Here is a 23,356-nt window from a genome sequence, read left to right as displayed (position 1 = left end):
AAAGCAAGTTATCATTTGATTTTATTAAACAACACTGTTAAAATACATAAAATCAAAGCGAGGGTATAAACGTATATTTTGAAATCGGGATGAACAATAATTAGCATATTTAGAAACGTATTCTCCTGTGTTGATGTAGGTTTATGTAAATGTTTTACATTACAAATCTGGTTACATTTTTAAGCATCATATACATTTTAAAATATTGCTGGTTATATATAACTTGTGTGTGTGTGTATATATGTATATATATTCTATTTATTCTATTCTGTTTATTTCCATAGATAAATCCAACTATGAACAGAATCCTCCTGTGTGTGTACTTCCTCTCGGCACAGGAAATGACCTCGCAAGGTGCCTGCGCTGGGGTGGAGGTAATTAAAGTCTTTTCAATATTTTAATTTGCTGCACGAATAAAACTTTGTGGGAATCCTTAAACCTACATTCGCACTGTGGATTGATGAGCAAATCAGCTCTTGGGAAACCGCTCATATATTATCACTGTAGTATTTTCACAGATGTTTTACTCATTCATGACTAATTAGATCAAAATATGACTATTTTGTCAGTTTCTTGTCTTTAAATAGCTGGTGCTCAATAGAGCCAAACCCTAATTTGTAATATGACCTTTGGGTTTCAGGCTACGTTGGAGAAAGTCTTCTGCAGATTCTCAAGGACATTGAGAACAGTACTGAAGTGATGTTGGACAGGTGGAAGATTGACATCACTCCCCTAGACAAAGATGAAGGAGGAGATCCAGTCCCGTACAGCATCGTGAACAATTACTTCTCTATTGGCGTGGTGAGTGAACGAATTAAAGTTGTATTTGAGGATGTGAAGACCCCATGTGACCCCTTAACAATCAGCATACTTGTACTCTTTCCCTCCCAATAAACAGAGAGGGACTCGCTTTATACGCGTCTGACCGGTGTGCTGGTCTAGTCTATTAACAATGATACAGTATGTGATGACTGTGAGTGGAGTTTATGAATGAAGAAGTGAATAAGGCCCCTAAGTAATAAGACTAAATGAGCTAATCAAGAGGGCTGAGTGCTTTTTGAAATGCCAAGAGCATCTATTACATTAACAAAGCCATCTCTCATCACTGCAGTGAGGAGCAAAGCTTGCCAATTGGGAATGAAATATGCCATAGTCGTTACACGGTTCTCGTCTTACCGAACGGCGATCAAACACGTCGTGTGTTGATGCATCTCGGGCCGTCTGAAATCTAATGATGCTTATTACGGCGACCGCATGTCAGCCATTATCCAGAAATGTCAAGGGAAATACGGTAATTGACATTTACAGGTTTGACGGCTCTGTTTTATTTTAGATTTGTACACATCTCAAAAAAAAGAAGAAATTGTAATGAGGGAGACATGCTTGGACAAATGTTAGTCGATGTCATTGATGTCATTGAATGTCATTTCATAAATCAGTATTGATTTATAAAACATTCTGTACAGTGTTCACATTTACATAAAACAAGTCTGTGATAGATAGATAGATAGACAGACAGATAGATAGATAGATAGATAGATAGATAGATAGATACATACATACATACATGCATACATACATACATACATACTGTGGATAGAGAGACAAACAGACAGATAGATAGATAGATAGATAGACAGATAGACAGACAGACAGATAGATAGATAGATAGATAGATAGATAGATAGATAGATAGATAGATAGATAGATAGATAGATAGATAGATAGATAGATAGATAGATAGATAGATAGATAGATACTGTGGATAGAGAGACAAACAGATAGATAGATAGACAGACAGATAGACAGACAGACAGATAGATAGATAGATAGATAGATAGATAGATAGATAGATAGATAGATACTGTGGATAGAGAGACAAACAGATAGATAGATAGATAGATAGATAGATAGATAGATAGATAGATAGATAGATAGATAGATAGATAGATAGATAGATGCATACTGTGGATAGAGAGACAGACAGACAGATAGATAGATAGATAGATAGATAGATAGATAGATAGATAGATAGATAGATAGATAGATAGATAGATAGATAGATAGATAGATAGATAGATAGATGCATACTGTGGATAGAGAGACAAACAGACAGATAGACAGATAGATAGATAGATAGATACTGTGGATAGAGAGACAAACAGATAGATAGATAGATAGATAGATAGATAGATAGATAGATAGATAGATAGATAGATAGATAGATAGATAGATAGATAGATAGATAGATAGATAGATAGATAGATAGATACTGTGGATAGAGAGACAAACAGACAGACAGACAGATAGATAGATAGATAGATAGATAGATAGATAGATAGATAGATAGATAGATAGATAGATAGATAGATAGATAGATAGATAGATAGATAGATAGATACTGTGGATAGAGAGACAAACAGACATACAGATAGATAGACAGACAGACAGACAGACAGACAGATAGATAGATAGACAGACAGACAGACAGACAGATACAGTAGATAGATAGACAGACAGATAGACAGGTCTCTGTCTCAGTAATCATTCGGCTACAATATATTCTGCACTGTGATAATGAATTTAAAATTTCAATGCGTTGACAAATTTAGTTGTTTGTTTGGATTAAAGAGAAGTGCAAATCTCAGTGGGATCAAGTGATATTTTTCCTATCACATTTTACATGAAAACACAAATTCCTTTTGAAAACAACTGAAAACCAATAGAGATTACAGAGCAAGTCGTGCTCATAATTACTTGGCAGATTATGCAAATGAAAAACAGTGTCTTCCGTAATTATGTATATGAACTGTAGGAACTAAACAGCCAACAAATGCAGCTGTTGCCAGACAAGATGGTGCAAGAACATTTTAGCAGAAAGAGGTAATTTAAGACATTTGCAACAAAACACAAAAGGGTAACACAGCATCTGAACAAGTTCTTCAACTTTTAAGTCGTTTAAGTTACCAAATTCCAGTAACAATTTAGGGTCCAATTCTCACTATATACTAGTTGCTTATTAAAATGCATTTTACTAGGATATTGGCTGTTTATTAGTACTTATAAAACACATATTAATGCCTTATTCTGCAAGACCATATTCTACATCCCTTAATCCTACCCAATACCTAAACATAACAACTACCTTACTAACTATTAATAAGCCGTAATTAGGAGTTTGAGGCAAAAGTCGTAGTTAATAGTGAAACCCTAAATTGGACCCTAAACAAAATGGAAATTGGACATGGACATATTTTATGTAAGAGCATTAAGTAAAAATAAAACCCGCAGAAATGTATTTCTCATATTTTCAAAGTGTTGATGAATAAAAGAAATACAAAATCTTTTATAAAAAACGTAAAATCCAAAGACTAACAAAGTTGGTATAAGAAATGTCTGTCATCTGCAACGCATCAACAAAAACTCTCTCAAATCAAAGCTGTTCTTCATATTAACGCTTGTCTCGTTGACTGATCACCCTGTCAAGTGATATTTTGGGTAATTAGGTACCATTTAAATACCAAAGTTGAAATATCCCTCTCTGTTAGACAGGGGGTGTTATCATTTCGGTCAGAGCCAGAAGCTAGAGACAGTCCCTAATCACACAGGATCGCCTAAGATAATGTAGTCTGTTTCCTAATGACCCTGCGCTCATGTCAAAGTCATTACTCTCCCGGTGAAGGCACATCATCTGCCTGGACAAGCCGTAATTGGACTAAATGGTGAACTATGAGAGAACATTACACATGTCCCTTTATTAATTTGGTCACGAGAGTTTTGCAGTGGTAATTATTGAGGAGGGGTGGACAACGGCAGATGAAAGATAGCGAGTGACTGACTGCTGCAAGCCTGCAACTTTAACTTTCGAGTCAATGAAAGGAAATCTGGTGTCTCCTTCATGGGCGCCGGATGCGATGACGTCTCTGAAAGCTCCTTGGTTTCAGCGCCGGGCATCAAACCAGAGCCAGGCCGAGGGGAGACCGTGCCTTTGCTCTCATGTTTTCATATATTGTGTAGTTTGTAAGAAAAGAGCAATACAATCTTTTAGATACACCTGTCATTTTACCTTTCTTCTTGTTCTGCGCTGAAGAAAACGGAGCCTGGTGGGACCCCGGGCCTCCCTTTGCTCTGCAACTAACAGCGGGTTTAAAAGATGTCAACAGTAAAGGAATTGATTTTTTTGGCTTCCACTAAAACATTTTTCAGCAGTGAGCTAGCAGGGGGTCTTCTGTGTGGAGGTGGTTTCATTGGAGGGGCTGGATTCACAAATGGTCCTATGAGTGTGTTTGGGTCTAGGGGGGAAAGAGAGGGAGGTATAAGAGAAAGTTTCTGCAAGTCTTTTTCTTTTTCTTTTATCTCTGAGCACACCCAAGTTCACTCATGCTTTTGTATTTTGTACAGTGATCTCCCTCCATACATTTTAGCATCATTAGCCACGTTTGCATGGAATGAATCCGAACACTGAATAAACACTGAATAAAGTGATCGGGTTGATGTGCACATTTGTCATAAGCTTCACATTGGAATTGGTCTTTGGATATGCGCACACTGCATGAATACACAGAGCTTCCCGCCGTTGACGTAGGGTGCGTCTCAATTAACTCCCTAGCTTTCTAGGTCGTGAACCAGTATATCGTGTACACTAATTCAGGCACTGGTAAGGACAGTAAGGACCCTGATTCACTATACATTGGGACACTGATGACTCTATTTCTTGCCACATGACAACTTTGCTTGTTTCTTATAGATGTAACATTTCAGCTGTAAATAAATTATAAATGTTCGCTAGATTATGTTCATTACCTGTCTAATGATGTATGTTTATGCTTAAATATTATTAAATAATCGCGTGTCATTATGTATAGTGAGTTGGCTCACGTGATTTATTTTGTGCTTCAGAACTCCCGTTAAAGGAACATAGTGAGCATCGATGCTCCCTGGTTTTTATGGTGCATTGTGGGACATTTTAGGGAGCGAACGTTTCAGTACACTGGAAGAGACAGATTTGAGACAGCCCTTAAAATGGCCGACTCCCTGATCAGTGCCCTGACTACTACTGAACTAGAGAGCTGATTGAGATGACCCGTATACTAACCATCATCCTGCCATCGCTTCTTTTCTTTGTTTTAAAAAGCAGGCTTACTATTGATCTACACCACTTCACAGACAATGAGTAGAAAGAAATGTTTAGAATGACACTACAGTCATTTATTAAACTATATTCTGGAAATTGAACTCAAATCTTCTAAACAGTGAACCCTTTTATTGAATACATTTTTTATTCAATAAAAGAAATATATAGTTTTTTAAACTATATTCAACAACAATAACCCATTATGTGCGTCATACGTCATTACGCTATTTCTACGTCATTGCACATGCGCAGAACTTACCAGTTTTCAATCCAATTAAGTGTTTGATTTTGACATGTATTAAAAACCTCAGTGACTGTCACACATCTTCTAATTTTACTTTAGTGGAAAAGAAGCCAAATCTTTTTTTAAATAAAAATAAATAAATAATAATTATTACCATGGCTTGACATTATCTTTTTTTTTTTTGCTCACCAGCCACTGTGGCTAGTGGTTTTCCAAAGTTACTAGCTTTTCACTGGCCACAATTTTGACATTGGTACCATGGGGGAAAAACTGCCATATATGTGTAGATATTTTTAATATTATAGGTATATTAGGCTGCTGTCACTTTAAGGCCTGACGCACAAATCCATCGTACTGTTACACATGCATTTCCTTTCTCAACTGTTTACGTTCACTTAAAACATACTCGCCAAGACCGCCATTTTTTGTGTGCATTTGACTGTTTAAAGTCCCCGTGAACCGGAAGATGCAAACGACTTTTCTCCAGTGTTTTGACGTATTTCCAAGCTAAACGGATTATTGAACAGAGGGCAGGGTTTTACTTTAGTGCTCCTCCTCTCCATCTCCACTCAAAGCAGACTAACTGTTTGAGGGGAGTGGTTAAGCATTTCAACCCAAGCCGTCAAACTGACGTCATCAGACAAGGAACGCCATTCCAGATCGGATGTAACTTTTCAGATTTTGATAAAAAATTACCTGGGCAAAAAAAAAATGTCTGTGTATTAACTTGCTTGGATTAATTGTTCACCACAAGACTAGTAATATGCGCTAACAAATTAAATAGGGTCAATTTTGATTTCATGTCGACTTTAAGCACAATAAGCAGCAAAAAAGAACTCAATTTAGTTCTGAGAACCGGCTTTATGTGCACACACTTTGGGTGTGAGCACAAACTCTGCAGGAATTATGCGCGGTTAAATTCAAGCCCTGTAACAGCAACAATATTCACCCGGAGCAAATGAAACAAGTGAGTGAGGGGAGGCTGGTTTGTGTGTCAACTCCTAGAGAGATCATAAGAGACAGAGAAAGTGCAGCTGGTATCGTGCATCTATTCTGTGGAATATTAGTATGGGAAGTGTTTCAGATATTTCAGTATCGATATGTATTGAAAAATCTATATTTTTGAGAACACCACATTGCACTTAGTTTATAATTCCAAAATTGATATTTTTGACAACACTACATTGCACTTAGTTTATTATTTCAGATGGCTTTTTAAAAAACTACAATTGAGAAATGTATATAGGCTATAATATATCAAATTAAAGTAGGAGTGACTGCGTTACACGCCGCTGCTGAAATCCACCCGCATTTGGCGGGTGTTAATGTCAAGCCCTAATTATTACTCAATAACATGCGAGACATTTTTAGCAAAAATACAAGGTCTAAAATCAGCAAAGGGAGAAAACTGGTAAAGTAGGACAATTAAGTTTCTGTATTTAATGTTTAATCCGTTTTCCTGTATGTTGTGGATATTTTACTTTTCACTTAAATGGTTTTGTGTAACTGGTTAATCATCAGAAAATGTCCCACTGTATTCATCATAGGTCAAACAGTTCTGTGCCATATTGCTGTTTTCTGTGAATATTCAACATCTCAATAATATGTCAACAAAAATGTAACTTTAAAAAAATGATAAAAATACAGTTTCGTGGCCATTCAGAAATATAGCACATTTTCTCAATTCACTTGTCATGTGTGTAGAAAAAAAAAGTTTATTTTACACCCTGTCTATAACGATTAATTATATTCTTAACCCCTTCAGCACCTGCTAAATGAAATCTGCATATCTTCTATAAGGTGTGTAAAGTGTCAAGTTTGTCTTGCTTCTCCCTTTTGTCCTTACAAATTATCAGGCCTTCAGAATCTACATTTCTCAATCAGGACATATAGTCAGTTTACATTCCAACCACCGTCTCCATACATCACCATAGCAACAAAACATTTACAGTACACAAAGTACATGCATGGCGCATGCAAGTGCATCTGAACCTCTAACCCGCAGATGTCAGATTGGAAGAGTATCTCTGACAGGCGCCAGCAGAGCTGCAGCATCCTGTATATGTGTGTGATTAATTAGCCCAACCACGTGTTCAGTCCTCTTGTCAATACTCATCATCATTGGCTAGAACCCCAGCAAAGAATCGCAAACACCTTATCTGTTAACACGCATACATATGCATGGAGCCCAAACTTGTTTCCAGTCACGTGGAAGGGAGATCAGGCCTGTAATTGGTGCTCTGATGTTGTGTGGGGAAAGGAATTGAGTTTTTTTGTCGGGTTTTAAAATACATTCATCTGGTTTTAAAATAAACACGTCTCTTGTCTGCGACGTCTCTGACGCGGGGCTTTTGTTTATAGCTAATGGCCCGTGATAAAACCATCATGAAACCATTCAATGCAATCCTCAATCTGTTGTCTTTTCATCTTCACACAGCTGTTTTGTCAAATTCAAGATTTTAAAACCCAGATGCACAGCAGATGATGAGAGAATATGACACACGAGTTTAATACGTCAAAGGCCCCTAACGAAGCATTGTCAGAAGCTCACGAAACATTGATGGCGGTATAACGGTGTGCATAAAAAACTGATCTGATTTGCTTTTTTCTCTTTTTGTAGGATGCATCCATCGCTCATCGATTCCACATTATGAGAGAGAAACATCCAGAAAAGTTTAACAGCAGGTACCGCTCTTTCTCTGTCTCTGTGTCAACAGCAGACACTTCACCAACACTGCATCTTAACTCCCACTGTTTTGTCTGTCATCTCGTTCTGTAAGCTCGCCAGCGTGTCTGCTGGGTTTATTGCCCTGGTGTGTTTTCGAAACTCCTGCCATGCTTTTACTTCCCTAAATTTAGATGAAGATGTGGGATTGTATTGTTATGGATCCCAAAATCTGATCTTGAGCAGAATAACCATCTTAGAGCCAGATTTACTAAACAGGGCAAATTAGCGTGAGAGCGCAATCACATAAAAGTGCCAATGGGAGTGGAAAGTTCTGCGCATGATCTACTGATGACGCACACGTTAATGAACACTGACGCAGCCGGATCATTTCCATAATGACCAACACAATCTAACAAGAGCAGCTCAATTTAGCGTCTGGTTTAAGACATGCTTTTTTTGGGTCGTTAAATAATGGCGCAAATACCAGGAAATTGACTAGCGCAAACCTTAGTAAATCACCTTGCATGATTCATTTAATTACTCTCCTCCCATAAATCCCATTAATGTGATACTAGAAGTTAATATGTGCTTAAGAGATCTAGAAAGATTGTTTAAGGCCACAACCTTCAAGATTATAAGGACTAAATGCACCAGTAGTGGATAGGATGTAGTATGATAAAAAATGTATTAATTAATTATAATGATAATATACACTTATAATATATATATATATATACAGTGCTGGGTACATTATTTGAAATTAAGTCCATTACTGATTTCAAAAATTGTAGTTAGTAAAGTAATATATTACATTTAGGGATGCACCGATATGAAAATTATGGCCGATACCGATAACCGATAATTCTTTATATTTAAAAGTCGATAACCGATATATTGGCCGATAAATCTAAATCCAAATTTTTATATAATTTTTGAGAGACTGGTTAAAAAAAACAAAAGTCTCACCATTAAAATCCATGTCCCAAACACACAATTATAATGATGTTTTCATTATAATTTAATGTAGCCGATATGACAGACTGTTGCACTTTACCGTATTTTCCTTTATTGAAGTAATTCCAATCATATTTCAAGCAGTTCAAAACCATCATGTTGAACAGTGCGCATCTGAAGTGTCTCAGCTGAAGGAAATAATCCAATATTTATCGGCTTTAACATATCGGGCAAATTTTCTTATTGGGCCGATAACGATAAAATTGAAAATCAATATATATTGGCCGATGCCGATATATCGTGCATCCCTAATTACATTACACATTTTAAGGTAATATAATTCAACTACTTTTTGAATACTTTTAGATTACTTTTGACCTAATCACATTGAATTGAATTGAAGAGAATAATATTGTACTATATTGATATAAAAATACTAAGAAAAATGAAAACATATTCAATTCTTTATCATCAACAACATGAAGTGCATGAAACTAGAAGACTTTCTGAATGGATATAATCGATATGCTTTTTTAGAAAGGAAAATTTCAAATGTGAAAAAGAAGAATTAGGGAGACTCAATAAATTCTGAATGATTTACTGCCATTGTGTGAATAATATTTAATCATGTAATCAATGACATAGTAATTGTAGTCTGATTACAAGTATTTTAAAACGTAATATAATCTAATTACAAGTACTTAATTTAGAGGATCCGATTACTTAATCCCACAGAAAATCCCACAATCTGAATATTAGTATGGATTTTTTTAAGGCTTAATATTGAGAGGCAACTCAAAATAAATTGATTTCCCTAAAGAGGCTAAACATTGTGGCTCTCTGTGGTGTTGTTAATACTTTGTCCTGTTTGTTTAAGCCACCCTGCTCAACCAATGGTGTAAATTTGGGACGGGATTTTTTGTTTGTCTAACCAATAGTAGACCTGTTTGAAAACATTCATTACTTTTGCATCTGCATTTAGTGATGCTAAATAGAGATATTATACACTTCACCTTTATTTTATCATATATATTGCTATTGGAGTAACATATAGTGACACAGGTTTACTCAATGTAAATAGATGTACTATTTCCTAATCTTTTAGCACTAGCAGAGCTTTCAAGCAACAGATGTAGGTGCTCCTTTGTGTTGGAGTGTTTCATTCTTTGCTGAAAGGATCTGAGTGATGTGGAACATCTGTGATTAGCCCACAATGTGTGCACCTTCTAATGATGAGCAAATTTGATATCCATGCTCCCATTAATATTTAATGTCCCAATAAGTCAGTACGAACGCAGGCGAGTAATTGGTTGGGTAATTGAATTTGCTTGGGTAGTTTGACATCATTTTTCCATCACCGTGATGACACAAGACCTTCAGGAGAGTCTTTTAATAATCAAATGATAATTATACTTTCTACGTGCGATACTATTTTTCAAAGCTGGCGAGCAGATAACATTTTAATTTGAGGAAATCAGGATTGGCCAGAAGACAGAATGCACGAATGTTTACTGGTGATGTTGATTCAGATCTGTGTGGGACATATAATCAAACAGAATTCTGATCACACAAGAGTCTGTGTACAGGAACCGTTTTATACCACTGTGTCTTTTGAATAATGATTAAGATATTTTAAGAAAATTATACCATCTGTTATTTGAATTTGATAAATAATTCACATGAGAGAATGGGTTTAGATCTCTCTATTACATAGTATCTTTTCTCCCTCAATAATGTATGATCATAGTTAGGAAGGTATTGCAGATTTTTTTTGTTGGATTTTTCTAGGAACCTTTTGCAAATATATAACTGTTTTAATATATCATCATATTACTGAAGCAAAGGCCATGCATATCTTGCTTACTGTTAAAGGTGCTGGAGGGTTTTTTATGGACTTTGATGCATAGGGGTCATTGTATGAAATGGGGGCTATTTCAAGTTTGATAGGTGCATTTTATATATATGTATATGTATGTATATATGTATATATGTGTGTGTGTGTGTGTGTGTGTGTGTGTGTGTGTGTGTGTGTGTGTGTGTGTGTGTGTGGTGTGTATGGTTAAGAGAACCATTTACAAAATTTTGTCTAAAAAAATGTCTGTAGTATAAAAGTCGGCATCAGTTGGCATCAGACACCAATGCCACCCGTTTTGTAGAATGAGTAGTCAACCCAGTTTTTCGTCCAGTTGATCAATGTTTTTTACCTGTGCATTATTGGTTACTTCTAGGGCTGTAACAATATGCGATATGAAACCGAAATCGTGACACTCAGATCCACAAACCTGTGTCACAGTGTGAGAAGGCAGAATCGCGTCACACCCCTTCCAACTCCCAGAGTTATCCTTCCCGTCCAGATCCAATGCTACCGCATCTTTAAATTAGTATTGGTATTATTTGAAGTTAACATTATAAAATACGTAGACCTACACCACAAAACTAGTTGAGGATAAATTCTTTAAAATTGGGCAATTCCAGCGTTATGGACGTGACATTTGCAGTCAAAACTTGAAATAAAAATTCTCATAAAATGCATTTAATACCAATATATCGAAACGTCTGTTCATATATCCATACTCCCTTAATAAAGGAGTCCAGACATTAGAAAAATATCAGTCTACACATGCGTTCTATATTTAATATGAGGGAAATGCACAATAGATTAATAGATAATCATGACACGGAGGCGCCGGCGCGTGAACTGGAGCTCGTCTCATAAATGAACTGAAACTCAGCGTAGGCTATACTTACTGGTGTCTCCTCTCCACCAGTAAGCTGGTGTGTGGTGGGCGTTCTGGCGCAATATGGCTGCCGTCGCATCATCCAAGTGGATGCTGCACATTGGTGGTGGTTGAGGAGATTCCCCCCTTCCATATGTAAAGCGCTTTGAGGTCTCAGAAAAAGCGCTATATAAATGTAACGAATTATTATTATAAGGTAGCCTACTTCACAGACCTGAGAAATATATCTATAGAAAGCTTGACATGTCTACTTTTAAACAGAACAATTCAAAACGAAAGAAAACAGACTGCTCTCTGCTTATGTAATCCGTATGAAATGTGCATTTCTCTCTGGCGCGTTCACTACTGCGAAGATCGCGAGTCAGCATGGTCAACTTCATCTTTGCAATCATCGAATCGTGGGTCAAAAATTGTGATACGAACTGAATCGTGGGTTTGGTGTATCGGTACAGCCCTAGTTACTTCATACAAAATGTTTTTAGACCATTAACCATATTGCTTTAGGCTAGCAAGCATAGGGCTAGCTGCATATCTATGTTAGGCCATTGGTACAGTTTTGCCAGTCTTCTCTTTCTTAATATAACGTTGCACTGAAATTAGCATCTTTTTCATGACTTTTTGGCTGTTTTCTCCATGCAACTTTTCCAATCTCTAACATGTTTTTCCTGTTAACACTGCATGTTATTGAATGTCATTGCACTGACCTTAGCAAAGACACAAATATTTGATCGGCTTAATGAGCAACCCAACAATGGCCAATTGGTTTTTAATTATAACACGCCATCGTCTTGTTGATAACGGACGCGGGGTCTTGAGCAAACCCGGCTCCCTAGTTTTATTTGCACCTCGGGTGATTACCAGGAGGAAAGTGAGAAGATTTGACACTTTGCAGATAGATTAATTTACTGCTGGAGTAAGACCAGAGGGTGATAATGAGGTCGAGGATTAAAAGCAGACAATCAGTGTGGCAGCATCGCGTGGACTCGTTAAAGTACACTTTCTCTCTCATCGCTGATCATTCATGCGCTTCCAAGATAATCTCTGTCTTCAAGATGATGAGAAAAAGGAGAAAAGAAAGTGTCTCAGTTGTCTTCGGCTTTGGGAACTTTATTATTACACTACGTGTGCTGTCTTTTTAAATGTGTGGTTGTCTCCTTCAGAAATAACCGTGTGATTGCGTTTTCCACCACAATACCGTAGTAAAATTGTTAAGTTGGTATTAATCATCACTCCCGTCTAAAAAAAACAACAATGCCGTTTGAAAGCCTGTTACAATGTTTGATGCAGACAAGCAGTGTCCTTGTTACATATGTTACATGTACTTACCATAGTACTAAGAGTAAATTATGCATAATTACATGCAATTAACCCTAAACCAAAACCTAATCCTACCCTAACCCTATAGTAAGTACGTGTTGTTAATTATTATTACTCAGTTCTTAAATTTATAATTACACTGTAACAATGACATCTTAAAATAAAGTGTAACCGAAATGTAATATTTTGATTTTGATATTTATTACTTCAATTTCAAATAAATGCTGTTCTTTTAAAATTTATATTCCTCAATGAATCCACAAAAAATTTATTTTCAAAAATGATAATAATACGAATTGTCTGAGCAAAATTTCAGCTTTGCTATAAATTACATTTTAAAATATATTGAAATAGAAAACTGTTATTTAAAATTGTAATAATATCACAGTATTACAATTTTACTGTGTATTTGATCAAAGAAGTGCCGTCTTCTTTCAAAAACATAAAAAAATCTTACCGACCCTAAACTTTTTGTTTTATTTTGTACAATTTTTAAAGACTTGCTCAAGGCTTTTAGTTGTTAATTATTGCATTGCAGCCATTTCCACATTCACGCCAAGTGTTATTAATGTGTGATTTATTTTAGCCGTATGATACTGACCAGGGAGGAGCGCTTGAGCTCTACTGAGCCGTCTTTGAAACAGCCTACCGCTGACCAGAGTGTCTCCTTAAGGGTGACATGCTCAGCCGGAGGCGGTCATCTTTAATTATTCTCTGTTTAACCTTTCTTCAAGTCGGAGGGAGGCTGAACCATAGAGGGCCGTTTAGCGTAATGAGGGTCCTCATCAAAAAGCTAATGCAGGAGCTAAGACTGTTTGACCCACTGCTCTCTCTCTCTCGATCTCACACACACGTAAGCCATCGCACCAGGGCCCAGGGCACCAGCGCTATGCACACTGCTCCTCATTTCAAATAAAATAGCTGGTCTGACTGGGATGTCATCTATAATTAATGACCACTTCAGAGTGTAATTTATTGAGATCTCACCTGTGGCCCTGTCCCCATCCCTGCTGGACTTTCAAACCCCTCCCAGCTCCATCCACCTCCTCATGTTCACACACTACTTGCACACAGAAATAGCAGACAACTCCACCTGATGTTTGGCACTTCACATACCTAATGTTAGAAGATGATCTCACACGTTGCACAACCATGTAGTCAGGTATTTTTCCAACCACAGACCGCAGTTCATTCAAAATATACTCATATGCTCACCATAATGTTGTTCCAAACCTGAATGATATTATTTAATCATTGAAACACCAAATTTGATATATGCCTCAGTGTTGGGGTCCGTTAGGGGTACCCCAAAGTCAATGGGGTCCAGTGTTGTTTTGGACCTCAATTTCATTGTTCAGAATTTTTTTTTTTAAAGAGTTAAAATTGACCTATAAGTCACATGGACCACTTTTATCATACTTTTATGGTGTTTTTTGTCATTTTGGACTTTGACCGCCATCTTTCAAAATAAAGTACAATACTGTTCAAAAGTATGGGGTAATATTGGTAATATTTTTTAAAATGTTTTATGTTTAAAGAAGTTTATTATGTTTACCAAGGCTTTGTTTATTTGATCAAAATACAGTAAAACAGTAATTGTGTGAAATATTATTACAGTCTAAAATAACTTATTTTAGCATATTTTTTTTGTGATGTCAAATCTGAATTTTCAGCATCATTACTCACATGATCTTTCAGAAATCATTCTAATATGATGATTTGGTGCTCAATTCCTTACTATTATTATTATTATTAGCAATGTGTTTTTTTCAGATTCTGGATAGAAAGTAAGAACAAACATCATTTATTTGAAATATAAATATTTTGTAGCGTTATGATTGTCTTTACTGTCACTTTTGATCAATTTAATTTAATTAAAATAAATGACTGACTCCAAACTTTTGAACACAAGTGTATAAAATATAGAAATCACAACAACCTCCCTTTCATTAGTGGGTTTATTGGAAGACCCCATTGCGTTTGATTTCAGATCGATGGCCATCCGCCAGATCCTCTATGGTTCAGTCTCATTCATGTTTGTAGACGTGCCAGGACTTGCTGTCATCTGATTACCTGTGTTGCATCTCTTAGACTCAGTTGGCAGATGCTGCTCTCCATCTGCAGGGCCTTACTGGAGCAGAATTCCACAGGGAAGCCCTTACTGTACAAGAGAATGAGTGTTATACATGTGCACTGATGACTGTTGTGAAACACAGATCACTTGCACACAACAGAGCTGTAGTTGAGTTTTAGGTGTCGATGTGCACTTGGTCCCTGTGGTATGGCCAGTAGTCAGATAAAGCCCAGCGGTACTAGAAAGGCCTCCTTTCCCTGCTGAGATCTCCGGCAACCTCTTCAGTACCCGCAGCCCCATGTGGAGCCACTGACTCCTGCAGGGCCGCCAGCTGTCAGGGAACCTCTCCTCCTTCACACTCTCCAGCCATTAACCATCACTCGAAGTCGAGAGATCCTACTCTACTCGCATGACAGGCCTCTCTTTACTCTTTTCAGTCCAAAATGCGCATACACCAAACTATTTAAGCTTAGTCTTTTGGTAGGTTTAAAGTTATTACCATATAAAAGCTACTTTCTAAATGCATAACTCTTTCACTGAACTTGTTGCAGTGCATTATGGGATTGTTTCTCCACAAAGGATATCTGCCTTTAGAATTAGTTCAAAGTGAGGTATTTTAAGAGGCAACATAATGGATTTGGATAATCTGGATTACGTAATATTACATATTAAATACTTGTAATTCGATTATATTACACTTTAAAATACTTGTAATCAGACATATACAGTTACTATATATACTAGGCTATATACAGTTACTTTTTAGTTACATGAATACTTTATATTCACAAAAAGGCAGTAAATTATTAAAAATGTACAAAGTCTCCATAATTCTTCTCATTTTTAAGATTCTCCCCAATTTTACTTTTTACATTTTCCTTTCTAAAAAAGCATATTGCTTGTATATGTTTGGAAAGTCTTCCAGTTTTATGGAATGGCACACATAAGAAAACTGAGACGCCACACAGCATAAAAGTAAAATATTTTTAGGAAGTGTTTTATTTTAATTGTTTCATTTTAACATATTTTTACTTACTACCTTTTAATTCATTTCAGAACCCGCTGCTGTTCCTACACAAACCCCATCTTGAGAAAGTCTGACATGTTTAATGCACTTCACGTTGTTGATAACGAAGAGTGAAATAAATTTTCTTTCTCTCTGCATTTTTATATGCTAATATGCTACAAGATTATTCTATTCAAATCAATGTGACAAATGAGTTAGGTCAAAAGTAATCAAAAAGTAATCAGATTTTATTACCTAAAATGTGCAACGTAATAGATGACGTTACAAACTATAAATTTCCATCATGTAATTTGTATTCAGTAATGGATTACAGTCTGTAAATAATCTACCCAGCACTTGTAATATACACTGTGTGTGTGTGTGTGTGTGTGTGTGTGTGTGTGTGTGTGTGTGTGTGTGTGTGTGTGTGTGTGTGTGTGTGTGTGTGTGTGTGTGTGTGTGTGTGTGTGTATATTTATGTATGTATGTGTGTATATATATACACACTGTGTATATTACAAGTGCTGGGTATATATATTTTATATATAGCCTATAGAAAAATATTCAAAGTAATTATTAAAAAATCATTTTTATACTAGAAATATTTTAAAAAAGTTACGAAAAAAATACATACAAAACTGAAATGTATATATATATATATATATTTCAGTTTTGTATGTATTTTTTTCGTAACTTTTTTAAAATATTTCTAGTATAAAAATGATTTTTTAATAATTACTTTGAATATTTTTGAAAGATATATATATAAGGCTGCATTTATATTATAAAAATACAATAGAAAACTGTGAAATAACTTTTCTATTTTAATATATTTATAATTAGTTTTTTGTATTTTTTAAGCATGATGTCCATTGGGTTTTAGAAGGTTTTACAGTTTTAGGACAAACCCTAATCAGAATGTTTGAAGAGTATCACAGAATCCCCCCAAACTCGTGTCAATCTCTCTCTCTCTCTCTCTCTCTCTCTCTCTCTCTCTCTCTCTCTCTCTCTCTCTCTCTCTCTCTCTCTCTCTCTCTCTCTCTCTCTCTGTCTTTGAAGTGTCATGTTCTACAAAACAGTGCATCAGAGCAATCCTGACAGAGGTAGTTATATCAATGTGATATTTATCACCTCAGATAAAGAAGAAATTAGTGTGAGAATGAGGTCGTACATCACTACAGGTTAGATTAGGTGTCAAAAGAAAAATCGATGACAAGACCATGTTTGCCTTCCTCAGACGCAGCAGAAAGTGACGAGAGGCAAAGTCGCCTCGGGTCGACAACGCAACCATCACACTTTCCCTCAGGTCCCTATTCAGTACCACAGCAAAGACACATAGTTGACACAATGTTTTAACACTTTATGTACATTTTTCGTACTTTGTTTGACTCCGTAACCTCATTTACACCTGTTTCAATGTAAGAATAATCCAAAATTTCATTCCAGCCCTCCTAGTGTGTGCCTGGATCTTTCCTACAGTCTTTAGTGCAGATGTGACCCGTCTATCAGCCCTACTTGTGTGCGTCGGTGAAAGGGAACAGAACAGATGGGAATCCGATTGAAGAGATGAGATGCTCCTAATTACCTAATGAGCAAAGGGATCGGCTTGATTTGTCGCTTTAGCACTCTTGTTAGGTTAAGTGGAGGGAATCGACTAAGGAGCAGTCTTGGCACAATCTGTCCTGATCTTTTGCTCAAATGTTTGCAATACTGGAACTCAGAGGTGAAGTCTAGCGAAAAGACACGTTGTCTAAAGTCTACAGTGTGTTAAAGATCCTGATAAACTTCTATAATGAAACTATATATATATTTCTTTTCTTCATTGTCATCATCTTTGGCTTTTAATGTTTTATTTATTTATTTAGTTTTATTATTTACTTTGTTCCAAACCTGGGTTTTTTTTCTACTTTTCTCACAAAAGGAGACTTTTGACCTTTTACTTGTTATACAAGTAAAGTTTACCTTGACCACTTCTGTTGTCAAAAATATCATAAAGCATCATAAAATTTATATTGGTATGCAAACTTTATTTAAGTCGGACTATATGTAATATGAAGCTGTATGAAGTTTCTTTAGTTGTTTAAAAAAATACATTTTATTAGTGAGAGTTCCAGTCAAAGTGAGTTCAAATGATGTAACGCAGACACTTACCTGTACAGTGTCTGTTAACCTTCTCATTCAGATTAAATATGACTTGTGCTAACAAACCATCCTTCGACATTCTGTTCTTGATTTTAATGCAGCTTTTAATTAGACATATAACGAAGCATATGTTAATCCAGGCATCCAGTATGTCCTGAATGTATGTGTAACTGTAAGTACACACTGGGAGGAGAGCAAGTACACAATGAAGAAGTGTGTGTCCGTTTAATCTGTGAGGTGTGCATTGCCCATCTCTCCGTGTGCGCGCTGTTTTCCTCATCAGTTCTGCCGTATATTGACCATGTTGCACATTATAAATCAAAGGCAGCGAGGTTCTCCTGCAAGTGGCTAATGAAAACTCATTTTTAACGTCACTAAATGGTCCTGACAAAAAGTCTAATGAGGAAATCAATAATTCAGCGATTGTTGTCCTGCTTATACTAATAGATCCAGGTTGTTGGGGCTGGGATGCAGTGAAGAGGGGGCCATTTTTTATTGCACAGTTTCTGCACATCAGCGTGTTTTAAAAGGTTTTCTTCCCGCCGCGGACCCCTGATTGATAATCTGTTGTGGATTTGCGACTGATGCGAGGATTTTGGTCGGATTCAGTTTATGGGCATTTAAGAAGTGCTGTTGCCATTAATATAAATTTAATCCATTCTGTGTGAAATTGGGTGAGGAGTACCTGTCACCTCCCTTTTAATTATAGAGGCACAGATTGATGTTAGAAACATAATGCGTCTTTTCTGTATTTATATTTTATTGTACAATACCACAAATGTTTTTTTAATACACTCTTAAAAATAAAGGGTCCAAAAGGAAGGTTTCACAGCGATGCCATTAAAGAACCAAATTTGGTTCCCCAAAGAACCTTTAAAAGATCAGTTCTTAACTTTATTTTTTTTCTTAGTGTGTTGAACGTTCAAATGATCTAAAGAACCCTTTTCTACTACATTTTGTGCAATAGAAGGTTCTTCATGCAACCATCAATACCAATAACAAACCTTTATTTTTAAGAGTGTACCATGCTAACAATCACCATGGGTCTCTGCATGCTTGTTAGTCTACTCCAAAAACGAAAGCATTTTTATTGTTTTCATGCCACTTACTTACTACATCTTATTTTTCCTTTAACTAGATCCCATTTTTATGCTTGGGATTGTGTAATTCTCTAAATCTCTAAATCCTTGGTGTTTTGGTCTTTTTCTGTAGAAGGTTCAGGTGTGTGTGTGTGTCTGCTGATAATGAAAACAGATGGTGGTTTGTTCTGGTGAGGTCACTGATCATGATCCTGGTCCCAGAGAGACTTTGTGTGGGGTGGGGGACAGGGGTCCGGCTCCACAACCCACTCTTAATTGAAGGGGCAGCTAGATTACCCTCTCTGAACCCTAGCTGGGCTCTGTGATGGTAGGGGTTTGTGCCATGTGCTTCAGTTTTTGAGTCGTCCTGGATCATTTTCATGCCAAGATGGGGACCAGACAGTCATTGTGAATTACTTTAGGTGATGCATTATTGTTAATTCATTCATTTTGATTTGAACCTACAGTCTTGCAATTATTAGTATGCTAGCACTGATAATACAATTCTGCCCGATACAGATAACGGTCCGATAACTGATAAAATGGCTAATTTGACTGAAACAATTGTTTTAAATGCTACAAGTAAATTTAGGCATCACGTAAGGAATAATTGATGACGGGCCGTTGAATTATTAGAAAAATAATGCACACCCGAGGTGGTGGTAACAGTGTTCGGCTGCAGCATCTCTACTAACAGCGAAACTGTAAGTTGATCTGCTCCAAGAACAGCCTGTGAGGTTGTGAGAAATGCCATGTAGCTTTTAAGATGTTAAACTATTTTACTGATGAAATCATCAGAGCAGCGATGACAACACGTTTCAGTGCGAGTGTGTGTCCGTACTGTATGTGTGTGCATTTGCCGTTTGTGTGTGTGTGTGAGAGAGAGAGAGAGTGGGAGAAAGTAAGTACATGCTTTTCGTATATAATAAAACATAATTGTGTGGCTAAAACATGGAAATAATTTGTCATTTTTATCCTATTGTTTACTATATTTATTTGCTTGGTCAGTGTAGTTATGGTTTTATTTGCCGTTGTAAGCTGTAAGGACCTGTGAAATAATTGAAATAATTTGACGAAGTGATATGGGACTGTAATGCGGTCAAAGACCTGGCTGGAAATTCTTTAGCCGTGCGTTTCCCTGAAAATAACTGCACTCCTTAGAAAGTTCGCCAACCAATGAGATTCAAGCATTCAATAGCCCTGAAGTATAAAATAGTATAATGTACAGTATGACAAATTAATATTCATTTTAAGATTTGCTAAAGATTACATTAACAGTATTATTAAATGATTTTTAATAGAATAAAGGTATAAAAGTAAGGCATGTAATCACCTAAATGTTAAAATAGGGGAATTGTGCATGCACATTCAATTTTGGCTGATAACCATTATGGTACCAATATATCATGCATACCTAGTTACCAGCTCAGATATTTAACCACTACACTTTTTTTTCGCAGCAATGCCATAGAAGAAATATTTTGGGTTCCTCAAAGAACCTTTTGGTGAAAGGTTCTTAAAAGAAATATTTTTTTAATGCAAATAATATTAAAAAAATCTGAAGAACCTTCCATGGATGTCAAAGGTTCTTCATGAAACCATAGATGCCAATAAATAACCTTTTCATTTTAAGACGCCACACCACTCACCTAATGATTGATAATGATCTATAAAAAATACATTATCCATAAAAATCTGATACAACTTGTTGGTTTCAGGATGAAGAATAAGCTTTGGTACTTCGAGTTTGGCACCTCGGAAACCTTCTCAGCAACTTGCAAGAAGCTTCATGATTATCTTGAGGTGGAGGTAATGAGAATAAGTGAGAAACCACATGCCTTATCGCCTTTCTAACACTTAAACACCCCCTGCAAAACCACTGGAAGGAACTGTGGCGTATTGTTTTAATACAAGAAAAATACATTTAGCCAAAATGTCTTTCAGGATTTTGTTGTTTTTGTATTATAACAAAGAGCCGTTTATTTTCAGTGTGCTTGTGCTAATACAACAGATGTAGATCTATTTATTCATTATTGATTGATCGATTAATTCACTGTATAATAATTGTAATTTAAATATATATATATATATACTGTTCATAAACACGCCTTGCAATTCTTTCCCATGTTTTTTGTAGTGTGATGGTATCACCCTGAACCTCAGCAACATCTCATTGGAGGGCATCGCCGTCCTGAATATTCCCAGCATGCACGGCGGTTCCAACCTATGGGGAGAGAGCAAGAAACGGAGGGGTCACCGTAGAACAGGGAAGAAGCCTCCAGAAAAGAAGACCACAATTGTTGACCCCAAACAACTGATTTTTGCTGTCCAAGGTATACAAACGCATACTCGCATATTACAAATCATATTATCAGCTACTATGCAGAGATGTTGGGTTCTGATTCCCATAGTTTTTATAGTTTTTTTTATTATTTTTCAATCATTTGTTTTATTCGTTTTTATTTTTATTCATTTATTTTTACTGGGGGTCCAGTCAAAATTAGTTTCTGTGGTAATAGACATTATGCCAGAAATGCTGTCAATAGAGCTTAACTTGAATTGAACCTGGAACATTTCTTTAAGGGTCACCTTAACATTACTGGTTTGCAAAGTCCTTGTCTTCACACCTGATTAATCAAAGGCAACTTCAGAGAAACTTTTCTTTCATGATGAATATTTCACCAGTGACACATTGAATCATGGCGAGTGGCTTTTGTTTGGGTTGAAGGGGCGCAGTTTTAATGTCAGTGTTTGGGATTGTCAGTGGCTCTGTAATGGCTTGTGCTAGCGTTGGTGGACAGACCTGTCTAATCAAAGCAGACTCAACTATTCCATGGTAAAACCAGGCTGATTGGGGTTTCAGTAACTGTACTTTCTAAAGGCTCACATACGTCTGCTGTTGCCACTAGCTGTGCTCAAGGGTACTGAAAAGACTGCCATGATAAATCATGCAAATTCTTGTTTTTCGTACTACAAAGTTTGCATAATTTCAAGAAAAGTTGTGCAACTTTGGTTCTTTGTAGTCTCAGAATTATACGGTATGCCCTTGGACCGCCCACAGATGTTTAAGGCTTATTGTTATTGCACACATAACTAGAAAAGCAAAACTTACAAATCTGGCAAGCTCTAATCTGATTGGCTGACTTTACATGACTTTCTAGAGTAAGAGTACTGTACACAGGTTGTTTTTGACAGTCCGCCTGAAATAATGAATAAATAAATGCCATAGTCCGCCAGGTTAGCGGTATCAGATCTTTGAAAGATATTCGACATTTTGTTTGAGGTACTTAGTAACTATTTAAGTATAAAAACATTACAACAAAGTTATAAGGTGAGATATAAAGTCCCATTTGTGATATTTAAAGTTACATTGTGAGATAAACACACATAATGTGAGAAAAAAAAATCACATTTTGAGATTTAAAATCATAATGTGGATATAAAGTCATAATGCGAAATATAAAATCCCATTTGTGAGATATAAAATCAAATTGTGAGATATAAAGTCATAATGTAAAATTTAAAGCTTACAAAGCTCAAAGTCCACTCCAAAAGGAGATAATTTATTGAACAAAATCCACTTTTCAAGAACTACAATGAATGGCTCATTTGGACTACAACGCGTTTTTTGTGGGTTTTGTGAGGCCGTTACTCATTTAAATATGCAAAAAAGGGGACAAGGCCTGGCTGAGCTGCGATAGAGAAGACAGTGTTGTCGCTATGTCAAAAGAGCACTGTTTTGTCCACCATTTCCAAAACTCATTTGTTTGACCTTCCTGTCAAGGCTGACAAACTTAGAGTGGTTAAAATTGATTTTAACACTGTTCCTGAACATTATAAACCCAACGTTTTTCTGTGTGCTGCACATTTTACGAAGAACATCTTCCAGAACCACAATGCAGGCTACGGCACAAAAGCTTCTCCTGAAATGGAGCAACAACATACCACTCTAAAACGTTCTGTGAAATCCGTGCTTGCAAAGTCTGTGCATGAAATCCGT

The 23,356-nt window shown here is 36.3% G+C and overlaps 1 protein-coding gene across 3 annotated transcripts in view; it reads left to right on the top strand.

The window, feature by feature from the left end:
* dgkb (diacylglycerol kinase, beta) overlaps positions 1-23,356 on the top strand; it is a 58,606-nt gene that overhangs the window by 19,716 nt on the left and 15,534 nt on the right. For all 3 annotated transcript variants that reach the window (XM_084419778.1, XM_084419779.1, XM_084419777.1), the window contains 5 exons: positions 285-374; positions 641-801; positions 7,999-8,063; positions 21,075-21,165; positions 21,494-21,689. In XM_084419778.1, the coding sequence (XP_084275904.1) occupies positions 285-374; positions 641-801; positions 7,999-8,063; positions 21,075-21,165; positions 21,494-21,689 (603 nt within the window). The remainder of the gene's footprint in view (positions 1-284; positions 375-640; positions 802-7,998; positions 8,064-21,074; positions 21,166-21,493; positions 21,690-23,356) is intronic.

This window comes from Rutilus rutilus, assembly GCF_951802725.1.
Source record: "Rutilus rutilus genome assembly, chromosome: 9".
NCBI lineage: Eukaryota > Metazoa > Chordata > Actinopteri > Cypriniformes > Leuciscidae > Rutilus > Rutilus rutilus.
This window is presented reverse-complemented; position numbering and strand designations above follow the sequence as displayed.